Source organism: Balearica regulorum, chromosome 2, assembly GCF_011004875.1.
Source record: "Balearica regulorum gibbericeps isolate bBalReg1 chromosome 2, bBalReg1.pri, whole genome shotgun sequence".
NCBI lineage: Eukaryota > Metazoa > Chordata > Aves > Gruiformes > Gruidae > Balearica > Balearica regulorum.
The window spans coordinates 83,200,373-83,216,849 of record NC_046185.1 but is presented as its reverse complement, the minus strand read 5'-3'; the positions used below and the strand labels follow the sequence as shown (position 1 = coordinate 83,216,849).

General features: G+C 43.5%; 1 protein-coding gene across 1 annotated transcript in view; it reads left to right on the top strand.

Moving 5' to 3' along the window:
- Window positions 1-9,759: 9,759 nt before the first annotated feature.
- RETREG1 (reticulophagy regulator 1) overlaps window positions 9,760-16,477 on the top strand; it is a 72,824-nt gene continuing 66,106 nt past the window's right edge. The window contains exon 1 of the mRNA XM_075744842.1: window positions 9,760-10,191. Coding sequence (XP_075600957.1) covers window positions 9,917-10,191 — 275 coding nt within the window. The 5' untranslated portion in view covers window positions 9,760-9,916. The remainder of the gene's footprint in view (window positions 10,192-16,477) is intronic.

The window sequence follows — 16,477 nt, the reverse complement described above, 5'->3', positions numbered from 1 at the left end:
GAGTGAAACTTCAAAGGCCAAAGTTGGAAGTGTCTAACTGAACAGTCACTCCTTTTTAGTGAATTTTTTTTGGGGGGGGGGGGGGGACGGACACGGGGACAGGACATGACGGAACTGTTTTGTTTAATTCCGTTTACTTGCCCACATTACCCTGTTCTGAAGGCTGTTCCTGAACTTCTCTGTACACATTTCCAAAATTTCTTGTCTAAAGTTGATTCATGTCCAAATTATTTGTTCCTGTGCCAGCACAATCTTTTGATTTTAATACTTTTCCTCTATGTATATATTTTTACCCACTCCTCCCTCCCAATACATTTTATAAGGAGTAGTTGCATCATCTTCCAGCCTTCATTTTGCAAGACTACTCAAGCTAAAACTTTTTTTTTAAAATAAACTTTTCTCAAAACCAAGTTTTCCATTCTCCCTAATCAGCCTCATAGCATCTTTCAGCATTTATTACACTTTAAGTTCTTTAAAAACAAAGAAGGTGGGAATGGTACAGTGTTCTAAACACCTTACTGTTGTTATAACAACAGTACTAATACTCTCATCTACTGAAAGTACTTTACCTGTGTCTCACAGTCTCACTAGTCCTGTTCCCTTTAATTCTGCATGGGAATTCTAGACTGATAAAGATGAAAGGAGGGGACAAAGGGCCAAATTTAATCAACTGACAAGATTTCAACTGATTTTTGAAATCAGCTCCCAAGTATGAGATTTTTCAGTCTATGTTGTTACATCTCATTTCTCTTTACTCCTATCCATAAGAGCATCCAGTCCTTCCTTTATGATTATCCCACCTAGTTCTGCTTCATCCACATCAAAACACTGTTCTGACAGTCATCCTGCTAATGAAAACATTTAAAATTATCTCCAACCCATCCTTAGTAACACAATTATTAAACTTTAATGATTTATATTAGCAAGGTCCCTTAAAAATAATTTAAAAATCTCTTTTTACGACCTTCCCACCAAATCTTATTTTTGTAAGAATTCCCATCTTCTGTATTTTAAAACAGTAATTCTCAAACTTTTTAGATCACTTCCTTTTTCTCCCGTAAGAGTTTATTTTTCATTTGCTGCTAGTCACACACACACACATATCTCCTGACCTGAATCACAGTCCTGATATTTACCAACTGGCCAACAGTACGATCACAAACATCCTCTCATTTGTGCCAGAATTAAAAAAATGGTAGATGCCAAAAGTACTTTTACTTTGAAATTCTGTCTTCAAGATCTCTTTTCTCAATTGTAAGAAAGGATTTTGAGTGCACTTTAGGAAATTCCATAGAAAGAGGACCGTATCTGGTTTGCATTCTGATGGACGTTTCCTTAACTTTTTTCTTAAATGCCCTTTTCTGAAAGAAAATTTCCCCACCCATGCTACCACAGTCAGCCTTCCAAGTACAGTGCCACAATCCAGTTTTCTCTAGCGAGGCATTACCTTAACCTTCTCCTTACTAGGAGCTCATCAGTTTACTAAATCCAACATCGCACTCAACTGTCCTCTCCACAGATTGCCACCAGGAATTTCTACCTTTTACCCTCAAGTGAAATTACCTGTTAGCTAGAGCACACCGATACACCCACTGACCTCACACAGCCTTAGCTGTACAGACCGCAATTTGAAGCACCTTCCCCAGCAGCAGCTGGAGTTGCAGTTCTAGCTACTTACACAGCAGGCATACGCTTCTCTCCATTCTCAGCTGCTCCCAATCTTGAGTGTCCCACGCGTCTTCCCACTTTGAGAATCTCGATCTCTTGAACTACAGTTTTAAGACAAAGCACAGCATGAGACATCAACTCTTGATAGAACAGATCACCCACATAGCCTGTGTCTAAAAAGTCAGTTCATAAAGACACAGAAGACAATGTAATAATCTAATGTATTAAATTACTTTCCTCTCCACAATATTTAAGGCATTGTATAGTTTTAGCACAATACTAATGTTTTTTCTTACATCACTCACTACAAATAAAGCCAAAAGACTAATGTACAAGTTTCCTGATTCCCAGTGATTTTGATTCTTCCTTGCCAATGATGACTCCTGTATGAGCTTACCTGTTTCATAAATTCTAAGCAATTGCTAGATTCAAAAAGGTTGCTGACCTGCTTGGCCTGCTCTCAGGCAGAGTTCACCAAAGAGTGGAGCTAAACCTATAAAGGCATTATTGACTGTCTATCATCACATATAATCAAACAGATAATGCTATCTAAGAGATTACAATAATTAGGTCCAAAATTAGATCCATGAAAAACAATTATTTTTATTGATCTTCAACATGGCATTATTAAACAGAGAAGAACAGCAACATAGTTTGCTGTTGAACACCTATAAATTGTTGTATAAATATTTTATGCAATTGCTGTACAATACGATTTCTGGGCTAAAACCACTTGGTTTAAATGGTTTCTTAACTGGCTTTGACCATAACTGTTGAGCCTGTCAATATACATTTTCTTCTGCAAATTCCTTTGTCTCAGGTCCTAAACAGTTACCTCAGAGATATTGTTCTTTCTAATTTAAAGCTGATCTGTCTTTATTATCCAGCTAATGCCACAACAACTCAAAACATAGAAATTTATACTGTTATACTAACTCAATTCTATAAAACCTGGATTCAGAAAAGAAAAACACTGCATTTGAGAATGGAACATTTACTACTGTTCTCACACACATTAACCATACAAAAAGGAATATCTGCAAGGGTATCAGAGCATCCCAATCATGATCTGTATTACAGAAAAACTAAAACAGAACAATAAGCATGATTCTTCTATACATTACTTCATTGTTGGGTTCCAGTCTTAAAGCTTTGAGTTCACAGGCATTAAGAAGCAGCATAACCTAGCAGAGAGGGGGGAAAAAGCCCCAAATATTAACATTTCTGGATAAGCAGCAGCATCAACATTCATATCATTTTGTCATTCTTTCTTTTGTTACATTTTTTCATCTTGTACCACCTGGCAGTTTTAGCTTACAAGGCCAATAGATCCCATGAATTCCAGCTGTCCAACAGATAAGCATTTCAGCGTTCCCCAGGGGTCAGTATTGGGGACAGCTCTCTTTGACATCTTTATCAATGATCTGGATGAGGGGATTGAGCGCACGCCCAGTAAGTTTGCAGACAAAACCAAGCTGGGAAGGAGTGCTGATCTGCTTGAGGGTAGGAAGGCTCTACAGAGGGATCTGGACAGTCTGGATCAATGGGCCAAGGCCAACTGTATGAGGTTCAACAAGGCTCAGTGCTGGGTCCTGCACTTGGGTCGCAACAACCCCATGCAACGCTACAGGCTTGGGGAAGAGTGGCTGGAAAGCTGCTTGGCAGAAAAGGACCTGGGGGTGTTGGTCAACAGCCGGCCGAATATGAGCCAGCAGTGTGCCCAGGTGGCCAAGAAGGCCAACAGCATCCTGGCTTGTATCAGTGTGGCCAGCAAAACTAGGGAAGTGATCATCCTCCTGTACTCGGCACTGGTGAGGCCGCACCTCAAGTGCTGTGTTCAGTTTTGGGCCCCTCACTATGAGAAGGACATTGAGGTGCTGGAGCATGTCCAAAGAAGGGCAACGGAGCTGGTGAAGGATCTACAGGACAAGTCTTATGCGGAGCAGCTGAGGGAACTGGAGTTGTTTAGCCTGGAGAAGAGGAGGCTGAGGGGAGACCTTATCGCTCTCTACAACTGCCTGAAAGGAGGTTGTAGCCAGGTGGGTGTTGGTCTCTTCTCCCAAGTAAAAAGTGATAGGACCAAAAGGAAATGCCCCTGAGTTGTGCCAGGCGAGGTTTAGATTGGATATTAGGAAAAATTTCTTCACTGAAAGGGTTATCAATCATTGGAACAGGCTGCCCAAGGAAGTGGTTGAGTCACCATCCCTGGAGGTATTTAAAAGATGTGTAGATGTGGTGCTTAGGGACATGGTTTAGTGGTGGACTTGGTAGTGCTAGGTTAACGGTTGGACTTGATGATCTTAAGGTCTTATCCAACCTAAACAATTCTATGATTCTATATGGGCATTTTGAAAAGTCCAAATTGGGAAACTTTAATTTTGCTTAGCACACTGTGCTCATTAATGTATTTTTCCTCTAAATATATATATTTGCAGACCCTGTGTTCAAAGCACCAAGTTTTAATTTTGTCATACCAAATAATATTGCCTACCACAATCCAGCATAATTATTTATATGCTAAGCAGTCTCATAACCTCAGGCAACTATTTCATTCTAAGGTCACTTACAAGCTTTTGCAAGCACAGATCTTTCTTAAGATTTGTTTTATAAATCAACCACAGTTTTGATTTGTAAATTACAAGTTCTCATTGGTTTTTTCATTATTTATGTTGGGAAAGTACCTGGGAATTCTGTTTGAGATGATTGCACCCTGCTTAGGCTTGGCACTGCACACACACATATATGAGGACACCCCCATCTGTAAAGACTTCAATAAAATAGAGAAGACCAAGAGCAGGTCGGGAAGAAACAAGGAGTATTAAGCGTATCAGGAGGATACAAGCAACCTTCCCCATCATGCAGCAGGACAGTGGGAGCACTAAAGGAGAATGCAGGTCTCTCTACTCTTGACCAGTGCTCTATTTCCCAGATTAGTGGAACTTTAAAAAGCCAGCAGAGGCAGTGCAAGCATTCTAATCATCATCCTGCTGATGACAAGATGTTCTCTTTTTTTTAATTAAGTTCTCCCATAAATTGTCCTTTCTTTTCAGACTAAAAAAAAAAAGGAAAACACAAATTTCTGAACACATGAGAAGTAAAAACAGACAATAAGAAAAAACAACACACAATCCTCATACAGTACCAAACAAGACCTTAGTGACTGAAGTTCTTTTTGTAAAATATAATTTGGGATGAGATGTACTCTGCTGGATTTGACACACAACACTTAAAAATATGTTTATTTTGCTAGCCTGTGTTTACTTCAAGAAGGTAACAAGAAAAAGCAAGAAGCAAGGCTGATGGCTGGGAGCAACAGCAGAGGGCAGCCTCTAAAATAAAGTGGGTTTGGATTACGCTCCCTCAGACTAACAGGCAACTACGCCTCTGAATTTCCCTGAACTACAATTAGTTATTTAGTTGTTACAACTCACATGGTTGTACTGAAGCCCAAAACCTGGAATATGAAACTGAATGCTGTGGTTTTGAAGCCTGTGGCAGGGGACAGGAGTAGAATACGACTGTTAGTGCCTGCCATTTTAACTGATACACAAAGTTGTATGTAAATAGTTTAAAAAGGATGTCACAGTCCTAACTGCAACTTGCATAACATAGGACAACACTTAACACCTTCCTGCTTCATAGTTTAAGATTATGATACATTACAGTTAAATGAAAGAATAAACAGTTTGGGATGTAGTTTCAACAATGCTCCACAACAGAGACCTTTTGGATGCTAAAAGGCTAAGAGGGTGTGCATCAAAGGAGAAAACTGTTTGCCAATTATTAATTGGAAAGTTATTCTGCATTTAAACAGTAACTATAAAAGCTATCAGAGTTTGGTAAAGAGACCTGTGAGAAGGTCCACAAAAGCATGCATGAAGCTTCAAGCAGAAATAGGATTAAAGAAAGGTGAACAAGCACTGAATCGATCATTATCACTAAGGGACAAAATCACAAGGTTTTAATAGGTTCAGGAATATATCAATTCAATGTTTTTCACCAGTTAGGAAAAAAAAGAAAAGGAAAAAAAAAAAGGAAAGGAAAGCAGACATTAGAAATTATTACAAAAGACATAAAGCAAACCACTGAGCATCGCTATGAAACTATTTAAATCCATGACCTACTCCCACTTCGAATGCAGCGATGATGTGACTAGAACTGCACAAGAAGTTTATCTTGGAACTGGAAAGGTTCAGGGAAGGGGAACAAGGATGATCAAAGTCACAGAACTGGTACCATATGAAGAATGACTTAGATGCATCTCTTCAGCCTCAGAGCAGACAAGTTAGGAAGTGCCATGGGCGTGACTGGATACAGAGTCAATAATCATGCACTAAGTATGGGTCAGTAGTAGGACAAGGGAAGTGATTCTTCCCCTCCTACCATTTGTAAGACCACATATGTTATACTTTGTCCAGTTTTGGGCAACCCAAATCAAGACACAGGCTGACATACTGGAAAGAGTCCAGAGGACCCCTGGAAGGTCAGTGGCATACATGTGACATAGAATGAGAGGCTGAGAGATGGGTTCACTCACACTGGAGGACAGAAGGTTAATAGCGATCTACTTGCTAAGTACCTAATGCGTGGTTATAGAGCAGACAGGGTCAGAGTCCTCCTCTACAAGGTGCAGACCAAATAAATTAGATGAAATGGGAAAAACTTGCAGAACAAGAGATTTTTAATAGATAATAAGAAAATATTTTTCAGAATGAATCTGGTCAAATGTTGGAACACGTTTCCCAGAGTGGGGTGTAGAATCTCCAGTCCTCAGAGACGTTCACAACTAAGCTGGGCAGGACACAAAGCAACCTGTCACAGCCAACTACCAATGTGCTTTGCGTGAGTGTGTGTGTGTAGGGAGAAAGGTCAGACCAAATGTCTTCCAGACGTTCCTTCCAAACTAACTTCTTCTGTGACCTCGTGATGAAATGAAGCGAATGGAAAACAAGTTTAAAAAAAAGAAGAAAAAAGAAAAATCATACAGTTTTGAGCTGGAATCCTCAATTGAATTCAACAATGTTACTCTACACTGACATCAGAATTTTCAAACATAGTTCAGAAGCATTAGAATACTTTGATATTTGTAAGCTCCTTTGACACAACCATTTAGAAAGCTTTCTCCTCAGTATTCATCCAATCATTCACATTGTAGTCCCTGACACTAGAACTGCAGTCCCTAACCTAATTCTGTGCATTACAGCTCACACATGCAACTGTGCACTGGGTGCTAGTCCTAGTTTTTCCCAGCTCAAATTCACAAACTGCACATAAACCTTTTAAACTCTGGCAGGCAAAACATCAAAATACAGAAAGATCAAAGCTAGAGATCATATTTGCTACTATTTTTTCTGAAAAAGACATCTAAACTTTCAATGGCTGGGAATGAATGTCTCTCACACTGATGTCCATACCAGAGTGCTTTTAGTAAGCTCATTCATATAAACCTAGCCCAATAACTATCAACAGTGAAAAAAAGAGCTGCTGTCCATCAACATTTGAAGCATTTTTTTCCATTAGCTAAATTACAAAACCTATTGTGGTAGAAGTTTTCACTAATTTCTATTCATGGTATAGGTCAGGAAAGCAGAGGCCAGTAATCTAAAATGGATGCAAGTTTAATCAAAATCAGAAAGAGTTCCCACATCTATAGTCTACCCTGCCCACTGAAACCCCACCTCATCCTCTCCTCCCAGACTCCAGTCCCCCTTCTCTGAGGAGAGGGAGGATTCTTGAACTCCTGTGACTGAAGGGAGTACAGTATAGAATATAAATTATGGGGAATAGGAGGCACACAATCATACTTCAATGTTTAAAAAAAAAAAAAAAGTGGAATATTGGTAAGGGTGGATTGCCTAAAACCTGCCATGTTTTTAGTCCTTAGGCCCATAGGATTATATTGCCATTATCCACATTTCACAAGCTCAGTAGAAATCAAGACCTAATATTGGTTAAACCCAAATTTAAACATTTTAACCCCAGTGTGCTTTCTGGGGCTAACTATCCTGTGGTGACTTTAAAAGTGCCTAAGGAACACCTGACTTCCTTCCAGGCTTATCAAGTAATGGCTTGGAATTAGCTAGACGTAGAAGCTGGGTAGGACGGCCCACACGACTGGCGTACCTGAATGCTGGCAAGGGAAAGCAGGCTGCTGCTGGCTAAGCCGGGGATGGTTTTGGCAAGTCACGGACAGCGTTCACTAGAACAGCAGCTCGGCATAGATAACACAGCATCCTACAATGGCCCGGAAAAAAGGTAAGTACAGGAGAAACTGCCCTATTTATGCTCCTCTCCCTACCTCTTTTTCCTTGTGAGAAGACCCTGTTTTTACTCCCATGAGCTTCTAAGATTCCCTCTGCTCCCACTCCCCAAACTAGGGAATCGGCATCTGTAGGCAACAACTGCAAACACCCTAGAGAGGGTCAGATGCTCGAGTGACACCAGGAGCGCTCAGTAACTGTAAGCAGCTGCTTGCACACACGCGAGAGGGCTGCCTGTTTTCCAGCTTGGGAAGGACACCCTGTTTTGACTAAATCTTTTTAGGGCAAAGTTTTATCCATCAGCATAAAACTGAAGCAAAACAAGTTGTTTCTCCAGCCTTGCTGCAACCACTTCCCACAGTCTTTCTTTCCCATCCAAGTGTTTTGGGTTGCTGTCTCTTTCCTTGTGCTCGCTGAGACCTTCACGGACAATACCTAATCAGTCACTTTTTAGCTGGGCTAATTGTTCAGGCAGCTCTGCCTGGCCTAAGGTTCTTAGAGGTGCGAGGACAGCAGCATAACAAATTAGCATAAAACTAGAATGTCCTTTAGAAAAACTTTAATTGCTTATGTAGAATAACATTCTCTATGTTTCCTCTAGGGTACAATTCATATACTACATAGAGTATGTGGGATCAGAGAAGTAACGTAAGTCCTTCCCAAGGTCATCTGGTCAAAATACACAGCAGATTTGCAACCCACAGTTAACCGTGCAACTCAATTAATTTTGTGATCTTATTTTGTTTTCCTTTACCTCAGAGAAAAAAAAAGGCATGTTGGCCTTGAAGTGAGTACAGCTTCTTTTTCTAAAAAAAAAAAAAAAAGTAATAAAATCAAACTAACAGGGGGTACTCAATTAAGCAAGAAACAGATGTTAACTCCCAATCCAAAATTCTTCTAATTTTGTTGCTTTCCTCTTGCAATAAAAATTATTTAATTTCACACAGTTTACACTGAGACACATGTTCTTTGATGCAGATTTTTGGCTGTTCCTGTTGAGCAACAGATGCTCGAGCGATGTTTCTCACCAGGCACGCTCTCCAGAAGTCAGCTCCCTAAGAGCCACATTAGCTATGAGGCACGTCATCACCTTAAAGATTGTGTCAAGCTTCCATCTTGAGCCTGAGGCTGGCTAGTTATTTAGGAGTACAGATGAGAGGGCAAGATGCGGCAAGGATACTTAATACGCAGATGGCAGCCTCCTTCCATGCGAAGCTGTCAGAAGAAGTTCCCAGCACTGTGGCAGCAACAATTTACTTTTTTGGAGACTGTTGCTTGGCTGTGGGATATACAGGAGGGGGAGACGAAGACGGAGTCTCAGTAGTAACGCCTTCTGGGAGGCGTCATAGAGCCACCACACCACCTCCTGAATCAAGGCGGTAAATAACTGGTCCTCCAGCTTTCCCCAGCAGGGAATCAAAATCCTCGACACTTGCACCCGGTCGCTCCCGCAACCCGGGTGAGCACCCGCGAGCCCTCCACCCACCAGCAGGCACGGGCAGCTCGGAGCGCCCGCTCCCGGTACAGACCGGACGGCAGCGGGGCGGGCGGTGAGAGCAGACCGCACGCCCGCTCTGCACGCGCGGCTAGGACCTAACGGCCCGGCAACAGGCACACGGCCGAGCACGTCACCCTCCCCGCGCGCACACCCCCAACTGTCACCACCCCTGCCCGCCTCTCGCCCCGCCCACGAGGCACCGCCCACAGCACCTGTCACGCGCACGCGCAACCCCTCGTGACACCTGCCTGGAGGGCGGTTTCCACACACACCCCCCCTCCCCACTCAGTGTCTGGTGCGCGGTTTGCGGTGACGTCACCGGCGCCGGTGGGTGGCTGGGGTGCGGCGGTTAACGGCTGCGCTCCGAGCCCCGCCCCTGGCGCTGCCCGGCCGGGGCCGCGCCCCTGCCCCGCCTCCTGCCGGCCCGGCCCGGCCCAGCCCAGCCCAGCCCCGCCCGGCCGAGCGGCAGCCCGGCGGCCGCTACCGAGCCATGGCGAGCGCCGAGCCCGCGGAGCTCCGCGAGCCGGAGGCGGGCGGGGAGCGTGGCGGCGGGCGGGAGCGGCCGGAGGCCCTCGAGGAGCGGGGCGCGGCGGCGGCCGGGGATGCAGAGCCGGCGGAGGTGTCAGGCGGGGCCGGGACGGCCGCGGCTGCGGCGCTGCTGGGGGAGACGGGGCTGGCGGTGGGTTGCTGCATCGCGGCGGCGCTGAGCTGGGAGCGGCCCCTCCACAGCCTGGGCGGCTTCGTCTGCGCCAACCTGCTCTTCTGGTGAGCGAGCCTGGCCGGGGTGGGGGCCGGGGTCGGGTCCGCCTCCCCCCCCGCCAGGGAGAGGAAAGCCCCGGCCCACCGCTGCCCCGCCCGGCGACGGGCGCCTCCTCCTCCTCTCAACCCGCGCTTCGCTTGTCCCCCGGGGAGGAGCGTTTGCCTTGCTCCCCTCTTCCCCGACCCGTCCCCCGGCCGCCCTTTGAGGGGAGCTGACCTAATCCCCCCGCTCCTCCACGGGGAAGGTCTTGCTTTCCTCTTCACCTGCGCCATCTCCGCCCCTGCCCCCGGCAGCCGCTCTGGGGCAGGGTATGGCGCTTAGGTTGCGTGCATCTGCTTCATCGCCTTCTGTCACCCTCTGCGGCTGCTTTCTGCCTCCCCTTCCCCCCTGTTTCATGGAGTAGCGAGAAACCTCGGATCAAAGCTGACCTGAGCAGCTGCGGCATGCCTCGCTGAGAAGTTGCATTTCTTGCCACTGAGATGAGCGATGGGCCTGCATTTCTGTGCAGAGTTTTGAGACCTTGTGAAATCGGGCCTGGTGCCCATAGTTGGTACTGCTGCCGTGGTCCATTACTTCAGAGTTCGTTTTGGGTGTACATGCTTTTCCAAATTGGTGGCCTAGTTAGTGGAGGCTTTGTGGAGTGGGGACAGCGGGCATGTTACTGCAGTGCACCAGTTCTCTCGTTTGACTAAGCTTTTTCTAGTCAGATGCAGTTTTGTGGAATAACACCCAGAAACGAACATAGGGATATGTTCATTGTTGTATTTGTAACAACTCTTCTGTTTATTTCTGTAGGAAAAACCTGTCTTTCTATGTGAAACTTCTTCAGGACTTTCCCCTTATGTTAGATTTTGGCGATACCTACGTTTTTGGTTTTCTGATCTCTTAAAATGCTGTTGTATGCCTGCGTGCTCGTGTAGAGCACTTTGTGTTGGGGCTCTGCCTAATAATACTGTTGAGACTCTTAAGACTGAATTGTTTCCCCTCCTGTGGCTAAAACTACCTCCTTTCCTCTTAAGCGAATGAGAGGCAAACAAGCAAAGAGGTGGATTAATTGCAAACTCCACTTAGTTCTTTTATAACCCTAACAGCATGATGTTTAAGTCATGGAAGGAGAACTTTATGAAGCTTTGCATTCAGAAAATCTCTCTGTGCAAATATTTTCAAAATCATTTTACCCTCTTTAATCCCAGGAGCAATTGTGTGTGATGTCTAATTTAGACTGACTTTTATTATCCATATTGCTTTTAGGTATCCTTGGTAAATCCTTCCATTGAGAAAGTTACATGGTTTTGCTCTCATTTTCTGCGTACTTCAGAGATCATGCGTTATTTCCATGATTTGGAAGGGTCATAATGTGTCCTGGTTTCAGCTGGGATACTTTTCTTCCTAGTAGCTGGTATAGTGCAGTGTTTTGGATTTAGTATGAAAATAATGTTGATAACACACTGATGTTTAGTTGTTGCTAAGCAGTGTTTACAATTAAATAAAGGATTTTTCAGCTTCCCAGGCCCTGCCAGCAAGGAGGCATGAGCCTTCTGCAGGAGGTGCACAAGCTGGGAGGGGCCACAGTCAGGACAGCTGACCCAACTGGCCAAAGGGATATTCCCTACTATATGATGTCATGTTCAGCATGTAAACTGGGAAGAGTTGGCCAGGGAGGGTCATGGCTTGGGAACTAGCTGGGCATCAGTCAGCAGTTGGTGAGCAATTGTGCTGTGCATCACTTGTTTTGTATATTCTATTATTATTATTCCTATTTTCTGCCCTATTAAACTGTTTTTATCTCAACCCATGAGTTTTACTTTTTTTTTTTCTGATTCTCTTCCCCATCCCACTGGAAGGGGGAGTGAGCGAACGGCTGTGTGGTTGTTTTAGCCGTCTGCCCAGTTAAACCACAACATAATGATTTATGTTTCTTTGCAACATGGTTCTGATAAAATTTTCAAGGACAGCATCTGACAGAATACATTTCTGTGTCTCAAGGAATAGTAGCTGCTGGGCAACATGTTTGCTGTTCTTTTGTCCAACTTTGGTCACAAGCAAGGTACATAGTGCATGCATTATGTAATGCCTATAGAAAATCTCCTTCGGTAGTCTTAACTGGCAACTTATGTGACCAGTATTTGAAGGGTTTTTTAATCAAAACTTATAGTTCACTCTACTTTCTTACTGTCAAAATGAGTCAGAATGGCAAAAGTCAGAGCAAGGATTGCTTTTATTGTGGTGGTGGTGGTGTACCTCATCAGGAAGCTCTCTGTCCTAGTGCTAGCGAGATTTGAGAGGTGGAGACAAACTAGGAAATAGGTAGGAGCAGGTGTGGTGGCCAGTAAACACCTGTGGTTTGAGCCTGGAGAACATCAGGAAAGATCTTGTTAGCAAACCTATGAAATCTGACACTTTGAAAATGAAACAATCATTTAAATTTAATTTCACATTTCCCTCCTTTGGTGTTGGCAATGTGAGTGTTTGCAGCACAGTGTTTGCTGCTTCTCCTTTTCTCGTTTGAGATCCAGCTGGTCAGCCTTGTTTGTGATGACTCAGCCAGTTGCTACTGAATCAGGACTGGGAATGAAAGTTCACCCCTGCTGCCTGTGAAGTCTCTCCTAAGAGGGCTTTGTGCTGGCTGGAGCCTGGGTTGAAAGAACATTTCCTGGTTACTACTTCACCTGCCTCATCTTTCTTTGCTGTGCAGAGTGAGTTTTGTGTAGGCGTCCCAGTGTGTAGGGCCTCTAATCTCAGTATTCCTCAAAGCTGAGAAGTCTGTATTGCTGGGTGGGAGACTTCTCTCACTCTATCAGCAATAACATTGGTGGAAAAGGGAGGAAGGGGAGGTGAAGTTTCATTTTACAGTTTTCCAAATGTTGGAAGATTCCTTCACTGTTGGAAGTTCCTTCCTCCCATCCCTTTAATTTTGGTGGGACTATGTTTTTTGCTCACAGTTAGTTTAGTTCTTGTATGTATGCCATTCAAAACACTTCATGTGTAAACTGTTGCAGTAGGAGCTGCTGAGGGTCAACTATTTCTCTGATGTCCTGTCACAAAATAATTTTCTTTTTTATTTTATGTATATTTGACTGTAATCTCTTTCTCATTAAAAATCTTTTAAGCATGGTACTGTATATAAATGCATTTTAGATGTTTACTACTGAAATAACTGTAAGTGCAATTTAATTTCACTCTATTTTTCTTTTTTTTTTTTTAATATTCCTAACAAATCCTCATGGACTCTTTAACAAGGCTTAAAGCACCTAGTTCTTGATCATGACATCAGGACCTTCTTAGACTAGGCAGTACTGTACCATTTCTCAGTTTCCTTGGATTTCTAACATAAAGACTGCACTAAAATTCAGACCCTGCAAAAGCTGACCCGATATAAACGGATACACTTAATGAATTAACATTTCATAAATTTTTCTCAAAACTGAATGAAACAAGGCTGTCATTTAAAAGAAATCTGGTTATTGAAAAATGCATTTGTCACTTACCGCTCCATCATTTATTCACCATGAATAGCTTTAAGCCCCCTGCCCCAAATGACGCCAAATGAAAATTCTTATAATGAACAAGGGTTAAATATATATTACTTAGCACCTAATAATCTGAAATGTGATATGAATTCTACTTTTCTGCTGTCGATATTTTACAAACTGAAGTCAAAATGCCACATGAAGAAAATAAGATTTTTTTTTTTTCTTATTTTACAAGCATAGTACTGAAAAAGTGAGTGATTTTCCCAAGAGCAGAAAATGTGCTGGTGCCAGAAGTTTAGTCCAGGTATTCTAAGTATTAGGTTGCTGACTGATAACTTTCAATCTCAAGTTTAATCTTGGGTAAATAATAACAGTCAATCCTAGATTTTCAGCTAGAATTCTAGCCTAATTATTACTTTGTGTGTGTATGGGATAGGGGAGATAGTGGCAGCTTTTCATTTTTATTCTCAATCTGTCATCTTAAATATTTCTATGGGGTCAGGGGAACAAGTTTATTTTTAGTAATTCTGTGCTGTTATATATCTTTTGTAGTTTGCAGATAGTTGTTTCAATTATGTTTTGTATTTGCAGATGTATGTTTCAAACATAATAGATTAATGTCTGCAAGGTCATCCTTAGATGCACCAGTTGCATCTATTCAGCAGTTGCTTACATGACTGATTTCCATAGGGTTTCTTCGGAAGTGAGGCAGTGGGAAGACTAAGATATAATAGATCTTCTCTCTGTTTCTGTCTCCTTGTGGAACAAATTTATTGCATTACCTTGTTTGCTGTTCTCATTGCTAGCCCAAATGCAGATTTTTATTTGAGGATTTTTATATGCTTTCTGAGATACAAATTTGTATGTTACTGCAGGTCTGTTTATATGATGTTATTATACTGGATGAACAAATTAACTGACCAACTGTGTAAAAGACAAGTAGCATTCCTCGATTTAGACAGCTATGCTGGCCAAATCTACCATTAAAAATAGTGTCTTTTGTCACTGTCTATACCCAGATTTCTTTTATTTTGTCTTAGACCTCATGAATTTTTTTTTTGTATGGGAAAATTAATCAAGAGAGAAACAACATTTCTTCATCTGAACCAGCCACGTCCATTGCGTCAGGTAAAGACTGTGCTAGAAAGGTTATTCCAGATATAAAATCTAATTGCTATTTAAATGTTAGTAACAAAAACACACTCAGAGTTTAGAGGTTTGGGGGGTTTTGTTTAAAGTATCAAATTTGCTTTAAGATTTGTTATTAAGTGTTTGTTTTGTTTTCAGTTTAAGTATACAATTCACTTTAAGATTTGCTATTAAAGTGTTTCTTACTTGAAAGCTCAGCTTGGCAATGATAATGCTTACCATGGAGAGATCACAAAGTACTTTTCATTATTTTATTCTTTTGATGTTAGAAAATAGTACTGGACTAAGCATTTCTTTCCGGTGTTTGCACACAAACTGTAAATGGTGTCACTACTGCATCTTGATGGATAGCTTGCCTATAAAGCAAGGTTTCTGCACTTTTAGAGCAGTGTGCGTATGCAATGTATGCCTGCATCTAGATTCTTATTCTTCTGGTGGCTTGACCATGGCTGGAGGCCAGGTGCCCCCCAAAGCTGCTCTGTCACTGCCCTCCTCAGCTGGGCAGGGGAGAGAAATGTAACGAAAGGCTCATGGGTCGAGATAAGGACAGGGAGAGATCACTCACCAATTACTGTGACAGGCAAAACAGACTCGACTCAGGAAAATTAATTTAATTTATTACCAATTAAGTAATGAGAAATAAACCTAGATCTTAAAACACCTTCCCCCCCACCCCTCCCTTCTTCCCAGGCTCAATTTCACTCCCAATTTCTCTCCCTCCTCCCCACCAGCAGCACAGGGGGACGGGGAATGGGGGTTGTGGTCAGTTCATCACACGTTGTCTCTGCTGCTCCTTCCTCCTCAGGGGGAGGACTCCTCACACTCTTCCCCTGCTCCAGTGTGGGGTCCCTCCCACGGGAGACAGTCCTCCACAAACTTCTCCAACGTGAGTCCTTCCCACGGATTGCAGTTCTTCATGAACTGTTCCAATGTGGGTCTTTTGCACGGGGTGCAGTTCTTTAGGAACATACTGCTCCAGCGTGGGTCCCCCCCCCGGGGTCACAAGCCCTGCCAGCAAACCTGCTCCAGCATGGGCTCCTCTCTCCACGGGGCCACAGGTCCTGCCAGGAGCTTGCTCCAGCGCGGGCTTCCCACGGGGTCACAGCCTCCTTTGGGTGCATCCACCTGCTCCAGCATGGGGTCCTCCATGGGCTGCAGGTGGATATCTGCTCCACCATGGTCTTCTCCATGGTCTGCAGGGGGACAGCCTGCCTCACAATGGTCTTCTCCAGGGGCTGCTGCAGGGGAATCTCTGCTCAGGCACCTGGAGCACCTCCTGCCCCTCCTTCTGCACTGACCTTGGTGTCTGCAGCGTTGTTCTTTAATCTTCTCACTCTTCTCTCCAGCTGCAATTGCACATTTTTTTCCCCCCTTTTAACTACGTTATCCCAGAGGCGCTACCACCATCACTGATGGGCTTGGCCTTGGCCAGCACCAGGTCCATGTTGGAGCCGGCTGACATTGGCTCTGTCAGACATGGGGGAAGCTTCTGGCAGCTTCTCACAGAAGCCACCCCTGTAGCCCCCCTGCAACCAAAACCTTGCCACGCAAACCCGATACAATTCTTCATTATGAGACACAAGCAGCAGGTACATTTGTATGGCTGTGTATAACTCCATATGTGTTTAGTATAGCTATGTCATGTTCCATTTTGAGTTTTTGGGAAAGG